This window comes from Centroberyx gerrardi, chromosome 2 (assembly GCF_048128805.1).
Source record: "Centroberyx gerrardi isolate f3 chromosome 2, fCenGer3.hap1.cur.20231027, whole genome shotgun sequence".
Classification (NCBI taxonomy): domain Eukaryota; kingdom Metazoa; phylum Chordata; class Actinopteri; order Beryciformes; family Berycidae; genus Centroberyx; species Centroberyx gerrardi.
The window spans coordinates 13,485,156-13,505,376 of NC_135998.1; the positions used below are offsets into that span (position 1 = coordinate 13,485,156).

General features: G+C 43.2%; 2 protein-coding genes across 2 annotated transcripts in view; both read right to left on the reverse strand.

The window, feature by feature from the left end:
* The window catches only part of cercam (cerebral endothelial cell adhesion molecule), a 145,038-nt gene that overhangs the window by 88,285 nt on the left and 36,532 nt on the right, over window positions 1-20,221 (reverse strand). The gene's annotated exons all lie outside the window — the stretch shown is intronic.
* sardh (sarcosine dehydrogenase) overlaps window positions 1-20,221 on the reverse strand; it is a 49,258-nt gene that overhangs the window by 12,641 nt on the left and 16,396 nt on the right. The window contains exons 9-17 of the mRNA XM_071904679.2: window positions 17,444-17,573; window positions 15,004-15,090; window positions 10,579-10,669; window positions 10,173-10,314; window positions 6,623-6,706; window positions 6,129-6,242; window positions 5,449-5,587; window positions 3,711-3,824; window positions 3,055-3,202 (exon numbers count right to left, since the gene is read on the reverse strand). Of these exons, the coding sequence (XP_071760780.2) occupies window positions 3,055-3,202; window positions 3,711-3,824; window positions 5,449-5,587; window positions 6,129-6,242; window positions 6,623-6,706; window positions 10,173-10,314; window positions 10,579-10,669; window positions 15,004-15,090; window positions 17,444-17,573 (1,049 nt within the window). The remainder of the gene's footprint in view (window positions 1-3,054; window positions 3,203-3,710; window positions 3,825-5,448; window positions 5,588-6,128; window positions 6,243-6,622; window positions 6,707-10,172; window positions 10,315-10,578; window positions 10,670-15,003; window positions 15,091-17,443; window positions 17,574-20,221) is intronic.

Below are 20,221 nucleotides of genomic sequence, written 5' to 3' on the forward strand. Positions count from 1 at the left end.
GTGTGTGTGTGTATTTGTATGTGTGTGTGTGTGAGGGGTGGGGAGGTTGCAACCACCAATTTGTTGCTGTGACTTGCCACTTAACTGCGGCTCTTAGCTGTGGATCAGAGGGTGTCGCATGCATGTATATGCACACACAAGAGACAGAAACACACACACACACACACTCGCAGAAGTGCTCTCTTACAGAGCATCACACCATTTCATATTTTATAAATAAGGTTCATAATTACACAGAAGACCGAGCACCAATTTTACCCTTTGGAACATGCTGCCAAGCTGTGCAGAGGAGCAACATGTTTAGTGCCGTGCCTCTCCGGAGAATTTGAATGAGACATTTCTGGGAGGGCAAACACAGACAAACTCATTTTCATAAACGCTGTAATTTTGCCTTTCCTCAAGCTTTAAAGAGATCACTTTGGCTCGTAAGGAAAAAAACAAAACAAAACAAAAAAAAACGTAAGAGGGTCAATTCACTCCAATTTCTGCTTCATATGCAGCAGACACAATAAGGAGGAGCTAGGAATCATTAAATTACTGTGCGGAGAGACGCAATACAGACTCCAATCTAAAGTGTGCACACACTCACACAGGCACACATCCACACACACACACAAAGAAAAATCCACACACACAAATACAGACACGCACACGCAAGTTCAGTATGCTTCGGATGCTCAAGAAAACTGCAATGAGCAGCATTATCAACATCCTATTTTGTCTGTCTGTGTGTGCGGTGTGTGTGGTGTGTGTGTGTGTGTGTGTGTAATGACACTGGGGCACTGCCGCCAATGACGCACTGATTTCTGCTTTGACGTCAGTAATGACAGGACGGGAAATAGGCAACTGAGGGGGAAAAGAACAGAGAAAACAGGCGATAGAAAGGAAGAGAAAAGAGAAGGGAAAAGAGAGGAGATGGAAGTTGGGGGGGAGAAGAAGCAAAAGAACATTGATAAGATCTAGAGAGATGAAGAGTGAGAGGAAAGGAACTTGCGACTACAGAAGATGAGCACAGTATCAAGGAGAGGAATGAGAAATAGACGCAGCCCACACAGAGAGAACAGAGTGGCCTAACCCGAGTGCCGCAAGAGGGAAGAACACAGACAAGAGGCTAGTGAGGTGGGGAGGAGAGAAGGTGAGAGGGGAAGGAGAGAGAGATGAGAAGTTCAGAGATTGAGAACAGTAAGAGGAAAAGGTGGCCTAACCTGCTCTTTGAGTGAAGAACAAAGGCATGCTGTAGGAAGCGGGAAGAAAGAGATATGCACTTCTTGCACTATCTCCTTCACTGGAAGACAGTCTCACAAGTCAGAATGTAAGGTTTTAACAAACTAGCGCCGTACAATCCACGACTTCTCACCTTTAGATCGAGAAATAAATCGATGGATCTGATGGATGACGGTTAAAAAAGGGAATACCTTCCCTGGCATTTTGAATTTTAGTTATTTGAGTATTTGGTTATTTTTCTGAAAAATTCTAAAATGTAAACTGTCACGGTATCCCTTTTGATACTTGACTTCCTCTTTGAGTGAAGAACAAAGGCAAACTGTACAAAGCAAGAACAAAGAGAATGGAGCTAAAGGGAGGAGGAAAGTGGTAAGAGAGAAAAGGAACATTAAAGAGAGGTAGGGTTAATTGGGAAAAAAAAAAATCAAGCAAAGTGTTTTGAGATTGTCAGTGAACAAATGCTTAATGTCTGTTTTGTATTTTCAATAGCCTTTCATCTTGCTGGCCATGTTGACTCCTACATATTTAGTTGTCTCCACTGTCAACAGACAATAAGATGGCAAAAATAAATACATTTGTAATATTAAAGACAAGATAGACAAGACAAGAGACAAGAAAGTAAGTAAGTAAGTAAGCTGTACTCTATTCAAGAAATCAATTGGCCAACTTGATATTACCTAGGGGCCAAATTCAGTCAATCATTTTAGACTGGCCCTTTGATTAAAGGTATCAGGGCATTAGTCATGGGCTGAAAATCTTTAACTCCAGGTATAAACTATAGTTACAGAGACAGAGAAGGTAATTGCTTTGTTTGTGCTCTCCCATACCGCTCACAGCATGTCAGTAATCTTTATCATGTCCACATCTTTAAATAACTCAGACTAAACCACAAAAAAACAATTGATTTTTAAGTTACTTTGTAGGCTACTGTATAAAAGTATACTGTGTTCTGGATAGAAAGCTACCAGTCCACATTAACTTCCAATTTGCTTGCTCTGCAGGGAATTGGTAAGACAGCATGGCATCATGACACAGCCAGCGGCTTCATTAAAAAGTAGTTCAGCTTTTTACTCTGAGAGAATTCTTTGATACCAATTATCACAAATAATTAAGAAACTTTTTTTTAATCCTCCACAGGTCTGCCTTTGGGTCTGAACCTTGACTCTGAAAACCATTCCTGGATACCTAACTAGGAACCTTTCTAATAATATTCCTTGTTTGACTGTAGGTAGCAGAGAAATAAATGGTTTTAAAAAATAAATGAAGACAGAGAGGCAACATCATGTGACTGCAGTTTACATTACACTCAACAGCCAGTATGATCAAACTGCTTTTCAAAACAGATCAAAAGAAATAATCAAAATATGCTGACTAGCTTTGTGTACTTGTTAGCTTTGAAAAATAAGCCAAGTTGTTTTTATATATACAGTGAATACTGTGCAACCAGTTAATTTATCGACCATCAAATTAAGCTTTAAATAGGCTCTGCTGCAGTAGTCTGACTGCTACAAGTAGTTTCAGCAGCATTCCAGAAACAATTGACTGTACTAAAATGAAGCATTCAGAAGAAAATGAACTGAAAATGTTAGCTGTATGTTGTTTTTTTTACGGTCAAAGGGTCGTTTTGGAAAACTTTTTACTCAAAGTGGAGTCTTCTGTCTGCCTGAATGAGACTTGAAAAACTTGAAAATTTTGACTTCCTACCTAGGGATGCTACCTAAATAGGAAGCTTCCTTGGGTTTGAGACAGAGCCAATGTCTTCAGAATGATTAGTCAGCCTCCTCCCATCTCCTCCTCTTCCCTCCCTCCCTCTCTCCCTCCTTTCCCCACCTCTTGGGTCCCTGGATGCTGATCATCCCCATGTCCTCAGAGTGGTCTGTCAGGTGGCAGTGGAAGCCTTGGTCCTGTAGAACCGTTCTAATGTGGTTCCAGTTGTGTTCTGCCACACCGCCTCCGATCGCCAGGTAGTAGGCATCGCCTGGAGGGAAGGAGGGAGAGGGAGAAAGTGAGAGAGTGATGGGTAGAGTGAGACAGAGTGAGAGGATAGAGTGACAGACAGATACAATGATGGACAGAACAATTATAGACCAGTGGACACACAGAATGATACTGATAAAATGATAGATACACAGAACAACAGATAGAATGACAGAAACAGAATGATACATATATAGAATGATAGAACGATAAATAGAATAATAGATACAACAACATAGAACAAAAGATACATAGAACAAAAGAAAGAACAATAGAACGACAGAACAATAGGTAGACAGAACGATAGAACAATAGATAGAACGGTAGATACAATAACGACAATAAGGACAATAGATAGATACAATATGATAGATGGAACGATGAATAGATATGTTACGATAGACAGCTACAACGATACAATAGAACGAAAGATAGATAAGAACACACACACGCACGCATACACATACACACACACACACACACACACACACCCCCTCCCCCTCTCTCACCGTTGGACTCTGGTGCCAGCGGCAGGTTGGCACCGCCAGGCTCCAGTCTGCTCACTGTCAAGTCGGCCTCCGCCCCTCCTCTCTTATTCAGCATGCAGGTATACACAGTAGAACCTAAAATACACACACACACACACACACACACACACACACACACAATCTTGATTCAAGTGCCGTATTTTGTAGGCCAATTTAAAGTGTGCAATCACTTGGAACCGTTCTTATTGAAATCTCAATATTAAAATGCAGCCCAATGGGGGCCGGGCCTTCTGCGCTCTATTTGCAACTGATTCTGGTTCCTAATGACGACATGTGAGTAAACAAGTTTGTATGCTTTTGAGTGCACGCATGTGTTGATGTGTGAGTGCATGCATGTGTTTTCCAGATCCTGAGTTCTGTGCATGCGAATACGAATGAATTTTTAATAAACTCGGGCGCACTAACGCTTAGTTCACTACTTTGTTTGTTTTTGCATGTAATCATTATCAATCTCTGCCTCCAGAACATAAACTCTCCCTGACGGCTTGTGAATATTGACTTTTTGTGCAGTAGTTACAGAGGAAACAACTGAAATAGTGAACCATATGATAATAACCGCCGCAAACATTGTCACTATCAAGATTATAGTGAGATAATAGTCAAGAATTATGTTCTAATGAATCAAGTAGCTATCTAAATAAAAGAAAACTAAAAATGTAACATGTCCATCGCCCATTGTCCAATGCAGCCGATGGGCAGAGTGAGATGCTGATCTGTTACTGTCTCTCAGTCATCCTTCACTGGAATGAAGGATTTCTTGGTCAAGAAAACGGAGTGTAAATGTGTGAGCGAGGCCTGACTGGATGACTGGGGCTCTGGGGACAATATTCTCTGAGCAAGTGTGTCTCCTGTCAATTTCAATTTCACCTTGCTTTATTTGGTGTGACAGGTACACTCCTGCGTTGCCAAAGTGAATGGGTGAAAAAGATAATCAATAAAAGACATTATATATCAAGGGAAAAAAACAAAGAATACAAACAGAAACAAAAAGAGTAAAACACCTAATGTGAGCATAAGATTGTAATGAAATTATCAAGAAGTTGATTATGTACCCAGTAAGTCATCTGTCCTACTGTCCTGCAGATAGGTTGTACAGATAGTAAATACATACAAACAATCCATATTGCATACTATTTGAGCATAATTATGTAATATTAACCCCCATAGAAACACTTAATAATTATATAATACAAAGTTATACATTGTTCCTGGTGTTATGGCAGGACAAATTTTGCTGCGAACCATGCAGCGCTTTGATCTTCCCCCAACAGAAAAGGAAGCTGTTTTTTCACAGGGTCATGAAGCCTGAAATAACTTTTTCAAAGTTTAGGAAATATTTTGTCCCAATGTCTTTATATTTGGGGCATGTATATAGGAAATGCAGAGAGAGAGAGAGAGAGAGAGTGAGAGAGAGAGAGAGAGAGAGAGAGCGAGAGCGAGAGCGAGAGAGAGAGAGAGAGAGAGCGAGAGCGAGAGCGAGAGCGAGAGAGAGAGATTTGTGTGGATTCTCAATTTATATTTTGTGTGTGATGACATCTTGGTCAGCCCATCCATGTATCCCTTTTCTTTCTGTCATTCTGTCTAACCATCTGTGTGTGTGTGTGTGTGTGTGTGTGTGTGTGTGTGTGTGTGTGTGTGTGTGTGTGTGTGTGACCGTGCTTCTCTCAGGTGTTCCTGCTTCGGGAGGAGTCAGACTGACCTGGCTTCTTGTTGACATCAGCAGTGAACAGCCAATCAGCTGCCTTCTTGGCATCCGGTCCAGTGAGATAGAACTTGCCAAAGTAGGACATGTCGAACACCGCCACACCGTGTCTACATGACAGGCACTCACTCTTAATCTGTGATACAAGCAAGCACGAACACACACACACACACACACACACACACACACACACACACACACCCACACACACACACACACACACACACACACACACACAGGTTCAATTCACATGGACCTTAACACTCTTTAAAAACATCCTCCTCCCCTCTCTTAGTGCCTCACAGTCAAAGATGACATCGGTTAGGCTTGTTTATTTATTTATTTTTTTAAAGATGACTGTCTGACTGTGGAGCCCGACCCTCAAAGGCAGCATTTGTCACAGCTGTGGACCGTTAGAGGAACTAATAGAGAAGTTTTGAGATCAAGGTTGGTCATTCTCTCCTTGTGGTGCGTCCTCTGAGCTGGTTAGGCGCTTTTCCTCAAATTCGCTTTGCACCTTGTACGACTCACTCACTGAATGTCCATGACCCGTCGGGCCTTAGTAGAGTGTTCGTATTCTTCTGGCCACCCCGAGTTTTTATATCGTACCCGGCTGGCAGAAGAGGCATTGGCATCAACACACACATACACACACACACACACACACACACACTTACCACATCGTGATGCGGAGGGAAGTCAAAGGTGTACTCTTTGCCCAGCAGATCATTGTACTTGTAGTTCACATTCTTCTTAATGTCATATGCTCCATAGTAATCATAGTTTAGAATCTACACAGACAAAAACAAGCAGTGATAGGATAATTAATCAATCATCACCGAGAGAGAGAGAGAGAGAGAGAGAGAGAGAGAGAGAGAGAGAGAGAGAGAGAGAGAGAGAGAGAGAGAGAGAATGTATGTGTGTGTGTGTGTGTGTGTGTGTGTGTGTGTCAAAGAGGAGGGCCAAGTATTTGACAAGATACTGTGTCAGTGTCATCCATTATTGGCAGTCACTCAGTGGCAGCAACTATGATCTAGCAAGACTTGTGAAAAATTTGCCTCTTAATTGTTTAAGTCTTTGCAATGCCTTATGTCAATACGTGGACAAAATCATTGCAGTGTGTGTGTGTGTGTGTGTGTGCACGTGTGTAGTGTATGTGTGTGTGTCTCACAGGTGCAGGCCCATCTTTGTTGAACCAGCCGGGTCTCTCCCAGCCATGTCTCTCCTGGAACACACAACCCTGCTCCGTCAGCACCTAAAACAAATAAACAAACAAGCAAACATACAAACACACACACACACACACACACACACACAAGATCAATACAGAATGAAAACACAGGCTAATGGCCAGAGAATGTTTACTATTCAATGTTTAATTTGCAACATTTACATAGAAACATAAGTAATACGACATAAGCATGTTTTCACTGTACATTCCAGTTTTAGAGCTAAATCAAATATATTTATAAAATTCATAACATACAAAGGGAATTTCTTATGCATCTCTGTGAGGAGCTAGTCACCCACCCACTACAATAGACTGTGTTGGTCGACACAGATAATTGACCTCAATTTTAAAGATCTATGTTGCCAGGGAGGGTTGATGACAGCGGATGGCAACCCCCTTGTTAGGACAAACTGTTGCATGTATTCTACTTGTTGATCATTGATTTCAGTGAACTGTGTGTTGAAATAAGCTATTTAACCGCTCACTATCCTCCTTGTTAAATTCACAGTCGCCCACAGTTGGTAGGTATGTTATGCTATGTTCTCCTCCTAGCAGGCAGCTAGTTGTCTCCTGCCAAAACTTCCCACTCCGAGCTATATTTACCATCCATGTTGCCGAGGTGGAGAAAATGCGTGAGCTACAGTGTCAGAGATGGCCTGTTTATGCTCTAAAATGATCACATATTGCTGCCTAAAAGTAGACAGTCTCATTATTTGCGCAGGGACAGGTTTCTTGGGCGATCAAACCCTTAAGCATCCCTCGCTGCTGTTGGCAAACCTTTAATACATGTCGTCGTGACTAAGAGCCAGAGCCAGTATCTTAAACAAAAGCTAATTTGCAAAAACAATTATACTTTCGCAGGTTTTTTTTTTCTCCTCCCCTCCATCCCCTGTAAAGCAACATTTTTTCTGAGGCTCTGCAACAGTAAGGAGGCTGGTTGCTAGGTGATGGCCCTCGTTTAGTGATTAGCAGGTTTCTATTGGGCTTGCAGCCGAGGGTTGGACCCACCCCGTCTCACAGGGACTGGTGCTCTCAGCCAAGCTATAGCCTATCTACCTGAGAACAGTTATTTGTGTCTTTTCATTATGACAATGCACCATAGCTGGCAAGCGTTAAGAGCGGGTGACATAATTACATAGGAGCATAATAATAGCTGACCTTGTATTTGTTGCCATGCCAATTAGGGCCATTTGCACGGACTAGAAAAAGCAGCGACTGAAGCAGAGATTTAGTCCTCTCTCTGGATCAGTGTTGTAGAAGAGGACACTAGCACTGCCACAGTCACCTCAAAATAACACTGCAAGCTGTCACAGTACTCTGTGGAGGCTGGACAGTAAGTGTTCATCAGTTAATATGTTTTATTTTCGATACATAATTTTATTTTAAAGTGCTAATGCTAATGAAGATGAAGAGAAGCCCAGTGATTATTTAACTATTTAAGATTGAAAAACCCAAATGAAAAGAGTTTTATGGACATTTCTATATACAAGTCTTGTGTATAGAAAGCCAGCCTTTAACTGTTCTGCCTCACTGCACACAAGCAAAAAGAGAGAACTTGGAGCTCTCTTTGTAGATCAAGGGTCAGAAATTGAGCCTAACAGCATCATTTACATATGCCTAAATGTAGGGCTTTTTCTTAGTAATATATCACTGTGGAATTAACAGTAAGAACATATACCACTAACAGCAAAAAAGTTACCATCCCTTCATCCCTTTGCATCTTCATTCTATGCAAAATCTGGAGAAAACCCTTCAGGAAAACTGGTTAATTATGTATCAAAGGCGTCCGGCAAAGTAAATAATAAAATAAGCTTATAGAAAGCAGCACACAGGGGCTACAGAATACACCGACAATGATTGCTAATGCAATTTGTCTGACAATGATCTGCTCTGAAAGAATCCTGCATGGGTGTATAAAATGCCAGCATGTGTGAGCAAGACCAGAAACTGTTACGGTTAAAGGTAAATGAAGTCTGGAACAGAAAAGCAAGGCTAAGTGGGCCATTAATGCATAAAATGTGGGGGTGAGGCCCATTAAGAGTGTGTGTCACGGTAAGGAGACAGAGGAAGTTGAATGACATCTGAGACTGGGCTACAATATCAAGGCTAAGTGTATCATGTATAGTCATGTTGGCAGGTATCACATTAATAAATGAGCTAGCTGCTAGAGATGCTCCGCTACTAACTGCCTTCTGCCTGAATCAGCTACTTGCCTCTAGATTTGACCAGAGAAGACGGGGGGGGGGGGGAGTGAGAGAGAGAGAGAGAGAGAGAGAGAGAGAGAGAGAGAGAGAGAGAGAGAGAGAGAGAGAGAGAGAAGATACACAGATACAACACAGATATGAAAGCACACACACAGTTGGTTGCACATTCCTGTTTGCGACTTAAGTTGAATTTTCAGCGTCACTAATTGATGAATGTTCTCTACATAATGTAAACATAGCTTCAGAATCGTATATATTCACACAGACATGAGTGTCTTGGGTTTAATGCACAAGCAGTATCGTTTATATGTTGATTTGCTCCGTCACCGCATTACCTTCTCAATTAGCCAATCAGACGGCAAGGTTACAGAGGCTAATAGAGGGAAAGAAGCAGTGGCAGCTCTCTCTCTCACGCACAATTAAGCCGCCATCGGTCTCAGTTTGTCTCCCTCACACAAACTACACAACAAACATGAATAAAAGAATATAATGAAAACAAAGAGCATGGCAACCAGAGAGGGAGAGACAGAGACAGAGAGAGAGAGAGAGAGAGAGAGAGAGAGAGAGAGACAGGAAGAAAGGCATGAAAATGCACTACAGGATGAATAGAGGAGGAGGAAATTGTGTTAGGGAGAATGTCAGAAAGACAGAATGTCAGATGAGAGAGAGAGATGACTGAAGGAGGACAGCCGTGGGCAGAGAAATAGAGGGAAGAGGAAAGGGAGCGGAATGAATAGGTGGAGGAGAGAAGAGGAAAACAGACAGGTAAAGGAGGAATGGAGTGAGTCATGCAGGCCAGAGCCTCCAATCATACAACTTCTAAGAATATGTGAAGTGATCAAAGATGACTGGTCAATTTATATGACAATACAGATGTTGCTATGAGTTAAGAGGTGAACTGGTTCCATCTATTTTAGGACACCTCATGAATACGGGTCCAGAAGTTTTTCCCCTCAGCTATGAGGGAGATTTTTAGAAGCCAGAAGGGCTCCGTCTGCCTCAGTACTGAAAGATACCTGCGACCGCCCACGCTTCTTCAAAGAAAGCAGGAGTCCTGCTCACCTAATTGAAACCGCTTTGACAAAACCAAGGTTATGCATCAAGTTTATCAGACCTGGTAAAGAAATTTATATGAAGACGGATTCAAACATCTTATTAAATGAGTCAGTTGGAAGGAGTCTGTCTGGCTCACGACAGAAAAACAGCAAAGGAGGGCTCCTTCCTCAATCCCCTGAAGAAAAGGTCCCGTTTAAATGTTTACACCGGAGATCAAACCACTCATTTACCTGATGGAAGGGGTCCTTCCTCATGTTTCGGCTGGCCAGCGGCTCATCAAAGGGGAAGACCACAGAGTAGTTTTTAGCATATGACTCATGGCTCCTCTCTCTGATCCAGCGATTATTGTCCGTTAGGGAGTTATGGAAACGTCTGGCACAGGAGGGAGAATAATTCAAAAGATTAATTATAGATGTGCCAGGTTCATTAAAAATCACAGAATCATTCAGTCCTGATAAAAAAAATGTAATCATTATTCTGGTTGCTGCTACACTTTGGATAAAATGCCAGTAGGAAACTCAAACCCCTGTGCTGCTTTTTTGTAGAGTGGCTCCATATTTGAGAAACTTCCTGGGATTATTGTGACTGCTAACACACTTTTTTTTTTTGTTGGTGTGCAACTGTGTGTTGACGCACCTGATGTCATATCCATACATATCCTTTTCAGGGCGACCATGTATGATCCAGTGAGCCAGCTCTCTACCACAACCGCCTCCCATCATCATACCTGGAAAAAACACACACAAGCACACACAAGAATGAAAACATGAGACAGAAACAAAATCTAAAATCCACAATCCAAAATCCCTTAAAATACATAAAAACCCATACCAACGTATACACTATTCCAACAATTTACACCTACTGCAGGGTTCAGTATAATAATTTGTGGTCATGCAGGGTGGGAGACGAGGGGAGGAAAGTGTGAACAACAAACAAGGCCTCTCTGTCTCCCATTCTCTCTCACTGTTAGATGCCTAACTGCAGGACCGTGACTGTGTCTCATCAATTTGAGGAGGAAAGAAAGGAGAGGAGAGGAGAGGAGAGGAGAGGAGAAGAGAAGAGAAGAGAAGATGAGCATTTTCTCTCAGTCAGCAAGCTACTGTATGTCAAATGACCTAGAGAGGATTCTTTTGACCCTCGTTCCATCATTTGACCTTTTGCTCGAAGCTGCCCCCAAGTAGTGTGACCTCATCAGCCCCAACCAATGGCTGCCACATTCTGTTTATTTCCGCCAAAGACAGGCAATTCAATATTTTACCCATCCAGTGAAAAAAAAAAACTGCTGGGTTAATGAGCTGCTGCCTTTTAGCAACCTCGTTCTTGTGTTTTCTTGCTGGTGATGGCATAATTTTCGAATACCGTGTGCGTGCGTGCATGTGTGTGTGTGTGTGTGTGCACGCGCAGTCTTGCATGTGTTGAGAGGACAACATCAATATGCGGCAGCACGACCAGCGCGTCCTTGCATCCCTCCTTCATCCCTCCTTCTCTCCATCCCTCACGGCATCCCCTCTCCCTCCATCTCTCATCACTTCACTCATCTATGGGCACTGTCACTCCGGGCCAAGCCTGGGTGGACGTCTGAATGGAGGGAGGGAGGGATGGATGGAAGGAAGGGGTGGAGAGATGGAGGGAGGGAGGGAGGGAGGCAGCGGGATGGATGATGGAGTTCACCCAAGACATTGTGGAGACAACCAGCAGGGGAGGTGACACTGATAAATGTCACCCAAGATATCCACGCTGATGTGTGCGCGTATATATCTGCGTGTGAACCCCCATGCTCTTGCTTCCACTCGTCTTGTCATTCCTCTCTCTGATCCGTCTCTCTCTCCCTTTGTACTTCCCCTCTCCTTTCCCGCTCTCAGTGTCTCTCTCTATTATTGTTCGTTTCTGTTGCACAAACATATCATCCTTTCTCTGTCTGTCATCATGTATCACCCCCCTTCTCTTCTCTTCTGCATCTCTCTCAGATTCTCTCTAGAAATTTACTCTCTCTACACCCTGACATTTATAGAGAGACCACTAGCGATTCAAAAGCTGCCTTCAAAGAGAGAAAATGTAGTTAAAGCTGTCTTTACCTTTCTTCATCCCCCTTTCCTTCCCTTCATCCATCCTCCTCTCCCATCTCTCTACCACAGTAGGTGGACTTTCTAAGGCCCCGTCCCCCAACTCTCCTTTCTTTCTTTCTTTCTTTCCTTCTTTCTCTATCTCTCTTTCTTCTGTCCTTCACTTCATAAGCCTTCAATCTATAGTTCCTTTTTATCTATCTCTCTCCTCTACCACAGCACAACTATTATTTTGGGATGAGGGGAGAGGATTGGAGGTCTGGCTGCTATTGGCGCCACTGACCTAAACCTAGCAAAAAGGCCACTGAAATTACTGAAAACCCAAAGGCTCTCTGTGTATTTATGGTGCATTGCCTTAAACACAGCTTATTGTCTGTGTCTTATTATGTGATAAAAAGCCTCTGTTAATATATCAACACCTCGTTCTCTTCTGTGATTACGGGTAAGACGGCGGCAGTTGGCAGCACTTAAGAACGCCCTGAAAGGTATGAGTTAAGTGTGGTGGTATCGATACTGTGAGTAAGTTAATGTTGCCAAGCAACAAATACAAATTCTGCCGGTGAGGAGAGTTTTTGATTGCTTAGCAACCGAAGTGAAGTCCAGCAAGTAAAACTAAATCACTGGGGGCTTAAAAAGTTCCAGACCACTCAATGATGGATTTTTTAATGTGGATCTGTCAGCTTCGACCCTGTGGTCTCTGAATCATCATCGCCATCACCATCAGCGGCAGCAGCTAAACACCCTTCTCTTGCCCTGGCCAGAAGACAGATGGAGAAAGATGTGTGCGTGTGTGCCCATGTGTGTGGATGCGTTCTTGTGTGAGGGGACAAACGAGGCACAGTGTAAAATGCACGGGACAGAAGACTTTGCCCAACCACAGGGAGAGAGAGAGAGCAGTAGGGAAAAGACAGAGAGAATAAGAGAGTGACAGATGTTAGGAGAGGGGGATGAGGAAGGACATGGTGAAGAGTGGACATCATCAAGCCCCTGCCTTGACAAGACTGGTGAGGATGTGTGTGTGTGTGTGTGTGGGTGTCAGGCAGGGGGTTAGGCATTCGGGCCATCCTTGCTGTGCAGTCGCAGTGGAATATCCTTGTCTTTAATTATCAAGTCACTGTTTCCAGCTGTGTTACCAGCTCCTAGCGATGCAAGGCCCATCCCAATGAGCTCTGTCCCAGCTTGACACATTAAAACACAGACAGACTGCGGGACGGATGGACCGCATTCTTGCAACCCACTCAACTCCAGGTCTAATGGCTGAATGTCCGTTAATATCAAGACTACCAAACCACGTTTTTTTAAAAGCAAGGCCAAGTAAAATCTTGACATGGCCGGGGGCTTCTGAAAAAGTTAATAACGTGGGATCAAAACCTGTATTCATTCACCATGAACTTAGTTAGGGAGGAACTTTTGAGTTGGCAATTTACCTGGCAACAAGAAGGAATTTTGTGTAAGGACACAGCTCAGGGAAAAAGAATGGGTGAAGCCCTTGTTAACCTGGCAATGGAAACCAGGATACTGACTGACCTTCTGCCAGACTGACAGGCAGAATGAGTGGCTGGATGGATAAGTGGGTGTGGATGGGAGAGAGACAGTAAGGATAGAGAGAGAGAGAGAGAGAGAGAGAGAGAGAGAGGGGAATGAGAGAAAGCAGCAATCACTGATTAGGAAGGACCTAGCATCCAACTTGTAACTACAGCAACCCTTGGTATATACTTCTTGAGCAAAATGCTCTGTTGAATGTGTGTTTGTGTGTGTGAGAGAGAGAAATGGAATGAGAGAAAGAGAGGGAAAAAAGAGAAGGAAAGTCTGTGTGTGTGTGTGTGTGTGTGGCACAAATATGCCCACGCATTAGGGCTGCACCACTCTCCGACCCCCCAGCCCTCGTCAGCACAACTCTAGAGCTCGCCCCGCTGTTCTGCTCTTGTCCAGAAGCCTGCTGTTCTCTTCTCATCTGTCTGTGAACGCTGATGGGGATTCACTTTGCCCTTTATCTCTCTCTTTTTCCCTGCCTTTCTTTCATTCGTTCTTTCTTTCTTTCTGCCTCCCTCCCGTCCTTTTCAGACTGCTGAGACAGTCACACTCCTTCACTCGGTCTCGCTCGATCTCCCTCTTTCTCTCTCGTCAGAGTTAAACTCGTCTGTGAGTGGAGAAATGGAGTGACTTGGGGGGTGTTGTGTGTGTGTGTGTGTGTGTGTGTGTGTTGCCCACGGACTCAGTGGAAAAAGAAGAGCACTCCATTATTCATTTGTACCCTGAGAGTGTCCACAGAGATTGGCGAGGGCTAGGTCAGAGTCAAGGAAAAACACCATTCTACCACTTCTTCTTGTTTGTTTTCCTCCTCCTTTCCATAACTCCTCTCCGTTTTACGATTCACATCATTTGAAGAGTCCTCTGACCCCCCTGCCTCTATCCCTCCATTATTCCCTCAAGGGCTGGGTATATACCATAAAGTATTAAAATATTCTGTTGTCAATGACACTTACCACTTTATATGTAAACCATTAAATACTGGAACATTTATTCATTTTTCTACATCTATTGCACATTTTTCTATTTAGTATTTTTTTAAGGCAAAGTTTACACTAAAGTTAACAATCTGAATGGAGGAGAAGTTTGTAAGCTCTCCGATTGACATCCAAGAGCAACTGATACTTTTGATAGTGTGGTTGGTAATAGGGAAAAAACATAAATTCTGTTAAGTATCACTATACCGTAAAAAGTAGAAGAAATATTGTGATAAAATATGATATTTTGCTCCAACCCCACCTTCTGTCCATTTCCTGTCCTCTAGATTCAATTAAACTTGTTGATATGGACTTTATAAGATTACCCCACTACAGGTAAAATAAGTACAAATAAAAAAGCAAATGCCATCGCATTCTGCTCGCTCTCAGTCACAAGCAGTCCTGAAGCCACAGCGAAATTCGCCTCAATTCTCTTTACACATCTCCTCCCATTCTTCCTCTTATCTATCCATCTCTGCACCACTTACCGGCGCTGTTGAAGCCGCAGCCCAGGAAGAACCCTCTGACCTCTGGAGCTTCTCCCATCAGCGGCTTATGGTCTGCTGTGAAAGACTCTAAAGGAGAGAGAGGGAGACAAAGTTGGTCTGCAGCTGCTCAATGTGAAATAAACATCCTCACCACATGCCAGCACATTCAAGACATATTTTCCCCCCCAATAGCAAAATCTGCCCAGGGATGGTTGCTAGGACAAAATGCACAAAAAAAATAACATTTACTTGGAGAAATGTCAAATTCTGCATTCATTTCAGCAAAATGTATAACCTACGGGCCAAACCTGGGCACAAGCAATGGAGACAGGAATGATTTCTGTTGCACTTATCAATGTCAGAAAAAGAGAGAAATGGGAAAGAGAGAGAGAGTGATGGAGAGACGGAGAGTGTGTCATGGTCAAGTATTTCCCCAGGGCAAGTGAGCCAAGGGGCTTAACACATGCACACGCACGTACACATGCTCACACATTTGTATTACTACTTGACTTGTACTACTGCTTATTACTACTTCCCCAACCCCTAAACGTGACCCTCGCCAAAACATGCCTAATCTTCAAGTGGTAGTACCTTGGGTTGTGTAGCTTCCTGGACATGATATAACCCCAAAATCGGTGATTCTCTGTTATCTGTTGCTGTGGTTTAAGTGAATCACTTTCTTTATGTTATTAAACCTTTCAGTTTGAACAAGTGTAACACCAAAATCCGGTCGGAAGAATTTCCGCGTTACACTTGTTCAAACTGAAAGGTTTAATAACATAAAGAAAGCGATTCACTTAAACACACGTTTTATGTATTGTTAGAATCTACTTTGTTCATGTTTGTTTATGTGCTAAAAGTGTGATTTTCAGATGAGAAAGTGAGAAAAAAACACTATTCTCCAGTCTCCTCTACCGGAGCAATAGATAACAGAGAATTGCCGATTTTGGGGTTATATCATGGCCATGAAGCTACACAACCCAAGGTACTAACAAAGTTCAGAATCATTTTAACCCTTACCATAAACTAAGCCTAATCTTAATTCTAATCTTAACCCTAAACCCAAGTCTTCACTCTAAACCAGCCCCTTGTAGAAGTGAGGACCAAAATGTCCTTACTTTGGAGGATTTCCCCTGTTCTTTCTATCCTTGTGGGGACATTTTGTGATGACTGACATACAAAAACAAACAAAAACACACATACAACTAGCGACATCCACGACATGGTTGAGATGTCAGATCCCAGCTCTATCCACCCCACTCTCTCTCTCACTCTCCAGGGAAATGGTAAAGAGCGCAGCAGGCCTGCTATCTAAATACAACGCTCCACATGGTGTGCTTAGCAGGCAAACCATGTAAACACAACACTCAGAATGAAACGCACTATTAGCATTACAGTGAGGTCACAGGCGGAGGGATGCTCCGCACACAGCAGGAAGCCATTTCTCCCTCTGTTTTTCTCTCTGTTCCCTCCCTCTTTCCCCATTTCTGACCTCCATTTGTTTCTTTCTTCCTGTTACTGTTTTTTTCCCCATTTCTTCATTTCTGTTTTTGTCTCTCTCTCTCTCTCTCTCTCTCTCTCTCTCTCTGTCATCACTCTGGCCCGGTCTTCCTCTCTGTTTCCATCTTTCTCTCTTTCTATCTCTGTCTTTCTCTCTAATTCTGTCTTTCTGTTTCTCTGTCTTTCTTTCTCCATTTCTCTGTCTGTTTTTTGTCTGGTTTCTCTGGTTGTCTGTATGTGTGTGTGTGTGTGTGTGTGTGTGTGTGTGTGGATGTGTGTAAGGGCTGTCACTTTTTTATAGCTCAAAATTATTTTGAATCTCCAAATAGAACAGAATCACAGTGTGATGATGATGAAAAATCCAATCCAACACTGCAACTCCTCATCAACACAGCTTCGGACCCTCTTGCGTGGATGAGAACTCAGACACGAGATAATCAAAATACACCCTCAACAAACATGACACACAGCCAATTAGTTTAGGTATTCATGAGTGCCGTGCAGTGCTTTAGTGATGAATAAGGAGTGGTGATGAATAAGGAGTGTATTTCACAGATGAACACATTTCACTTTTAAATTAGAAAATGTCAATTTAAGAAGTATCATGAAAGTAGCTTTTTCCTTGACGTTATTCATAAGGTTATTAGAAATTTGGCCAAAAGGAGCTACAGGGATTTGAAAAAAATCTGATTGAATTTTGCAATTTGATGGTTTATTTTTTTCTTTTGTGGTGAAGTGACAGGCCATGTGTGGATGTGCGGTGTGTGTGTGTGTGTGTGTGTGTGCGTGTGTGTGTGTGTGGGGGGGTGTTAAATTGGGAGAGGGGGATGAGGGACGACAGAGAAGAGAGAACACCATCAAGTCCTTGCTTTTCTGGGAGTGGGAAGTGTATGTGTGTGTGTGTGTGTGTGTGCGTGTGTGTGTGTGTGTGCGTGCGTACCTGGTCCACAGACAGTGGACTTGATGCCAGTCTGCTCCAAAACAGGAACTCTGTTGATAGCTCCTTCAATATGCTGCATGAATACATCCCAGTCCAGGTCAAACAGGCTGAAAGCAAACTTATCAGACACCTGGGAAACAAAACACACACACACACAAACATGACTTACATGACTTATATTTCCTCCAACCTTAAAAGCAGTATTGTATGTGAGGACTTTCATACGCTGCTGTCTTATCAGGTGGTGATAATGCGTACTAATGCTGGAAAAAAGTAGGTGTCACTGTTAAAAACCGTAGCTTTGGTGATCTACACCCCAGTAGTTTGTTTTGTTCTTATTTCCCACAAAATCGATCTGTACTACAAGAGCGGACTGTTGGATGTTAGACGCTGGCCCACCAACGTCAGCAATGTCTCAAGCTCAATGCCAGCCAGACTGAACGGCTCTTTTCCCCTGACAGATCCTGCCCCGTTTACGACCCCTCCATCACTACCGACGAGACCACGGAGACTCCTGCCCAAGTCTCCGATTGTGACTCTGGACAGCCGACCGTCTGTCTGTGCGAGGCTCACACTGCAGCCACGACCCGGTCCTGCAGCGTCCGTTGAATCAGACCCCAACTCACCAGGGACTCAACATCTGTCAAATCAGTCGCTTCCTGCCCGGTTCCTTGTCCAAGCTTTAATTTGCTCCCATCTGGCCTACTGCAACTCCCTGCTAGCCAGCCTCCCAAAAATGCTCTCATCAACACCTACAACTCACGCAGTGCAGGGCTGACCAGCTTGTCTTCAAATTCTCCCCTCCTACACGCCTCCACTGGCTGCCTGTGGTTGCTCATATCAAAAACCCCGGTGCCGCGGGCCAACGCTACACGCCGGCTCGTTCTCTGCACAGTGTCGCTGTCAGTTATTTCTCCCTTCCCTGCGCCAAGCTGGTCAATCCTCCACCCTAACAAGACTCTTCTCCCTCCCAATGGTGAAATGACCTTCTCACTCCGGCCGGAGCAGCAGAGTCACTCACAGTCTTTAGTCGTAGGCTGAAAACCATCTCTTCAGGGAGTAGCTCACATCGCACTCTCCCCGCCGAATCATATCTCGCTCCTCTAATCACTCCAATTTCAAAACATCTCTCTTACAAGATCATTAAGTGTTCACAGAAATATTGTCAGGGCAAACTTGCACTTCCCACTGTTAGCTGCTTGTAATGATAGTAATCTAGGAACTGCTATATGTCATTCTGGATAAGATACATGCCTAAAATGTAAAATGTAAGTGACGCCTTAAAAACAGAGGTGGGATAGAAAGAAGCATTCAGGGGCTATAGAGTGGTAGTGGTGACAGTTTTAGTTTTATGTCTTTAATATCAAAGGGATGTGCGAGTTGAGGGAAGCTGCTTTCATGTGAACGAAGAGATGCGTGTTACAGAGGGCTGAAACTCAACTTGAGTATCTAAGGATCTATCCTCTTTGTCCTAGACACTGTACTTCTCTCAATCCCTCCAAAGCCATCGATCCTGCTTATCTTTACTCGGTAGGCGTCCTCTATTCTCTCCCTCTCTCCCTGCTAATTCTCCTTTCTGCATCTCTTCTCTCTCTCCTCTCCCATCTATTCCAAAACATCAAAGCAATCATCAGCTGCACAAAGAGAACAAAAGAGCCCGGTTCTGCACTAAGAAATCCTCTAGAATGTGCAAACTCTGCCACTGAGAAAGGATATCTGTAGACAGGCAGGCAGGCAGACGAGCAGATAGATACCATCGGTGTCCTGCAAAACCCTTGTGTCTTGAGCAAATGTACTTGAGAAAAATGAGAATAAATGGGTTGTCTTCCTATCAACATCCATGCTTTTTTTACGATTTACATTTTCAGCGGTTCTTTGGCTTGATAACGTGGACACTTCTGAAAGTTCTACCACTTTTATCTATTTCCCTGCAGTCATACGCCTCTTTACAACATGGCTGTACTTGAGAATGTTCCCTTTGCATATCTATAGCACATTCTTGCATATCATTAGGCTGAATAGGTGGCATTCTTTACGACTGAGTGCTATGGGCCAAGGGTCAAATTGCGTAGGAAGAGCACAGATGGAAAGAGGTGTGATGAAGAGCAGTGATAAAGGGACTGTAGGACAGAAGGACAAGGGGAAATGCAGTGACTGCCACCAAACCTGCCCACCCAGGTAACAAGTTGTTCTAAAAACTTTTCTCTGGGAGACAGTACTGGTCCATTAAGAGCAAAACCACCTGTCTCTTCAACAGCTTTTACACAAGATCTGTCACCTGACTCAATGAGCCCTCTTTAAGAGTCCATGCATCTTCACAATCGCTGGATTCCTCCTCAAAACTTCAAAGAACCTAAGCTATTGCAGTTACTCTTTATTGCCATACTAAGCATTGTTTGGATACTCTGTCTTTTGCCGAAAGGCGATGGTTTTAACGTGTCAATAAAGACGATTTTTTTAGAACATCCATCAACCTGCAAAAGTAGCTGAATTGTTTTGTCTTTTCTACTGTTTTCCAATTCATGCATCTTGGTTGGTAGGCAAGGTAGCAACAGTTTTGTTTTTCCTGTGAAATAATTTCAGTCCTTGCACAGTATGACACCTCAGTATAAAGCCCCATTAGGATTACCAAGGGATGTCTGCAGATTGGCATTATTACCTCAGGATCCCAAGAATTTGATCCTGTCCGGAAAAAACAAGCCAGTGATGTCCTCTGGCTACTCCAGTAAAAATCCCGGTTGAAATTACTTGCTGTATTTTGCATTATTCTCTCATTCT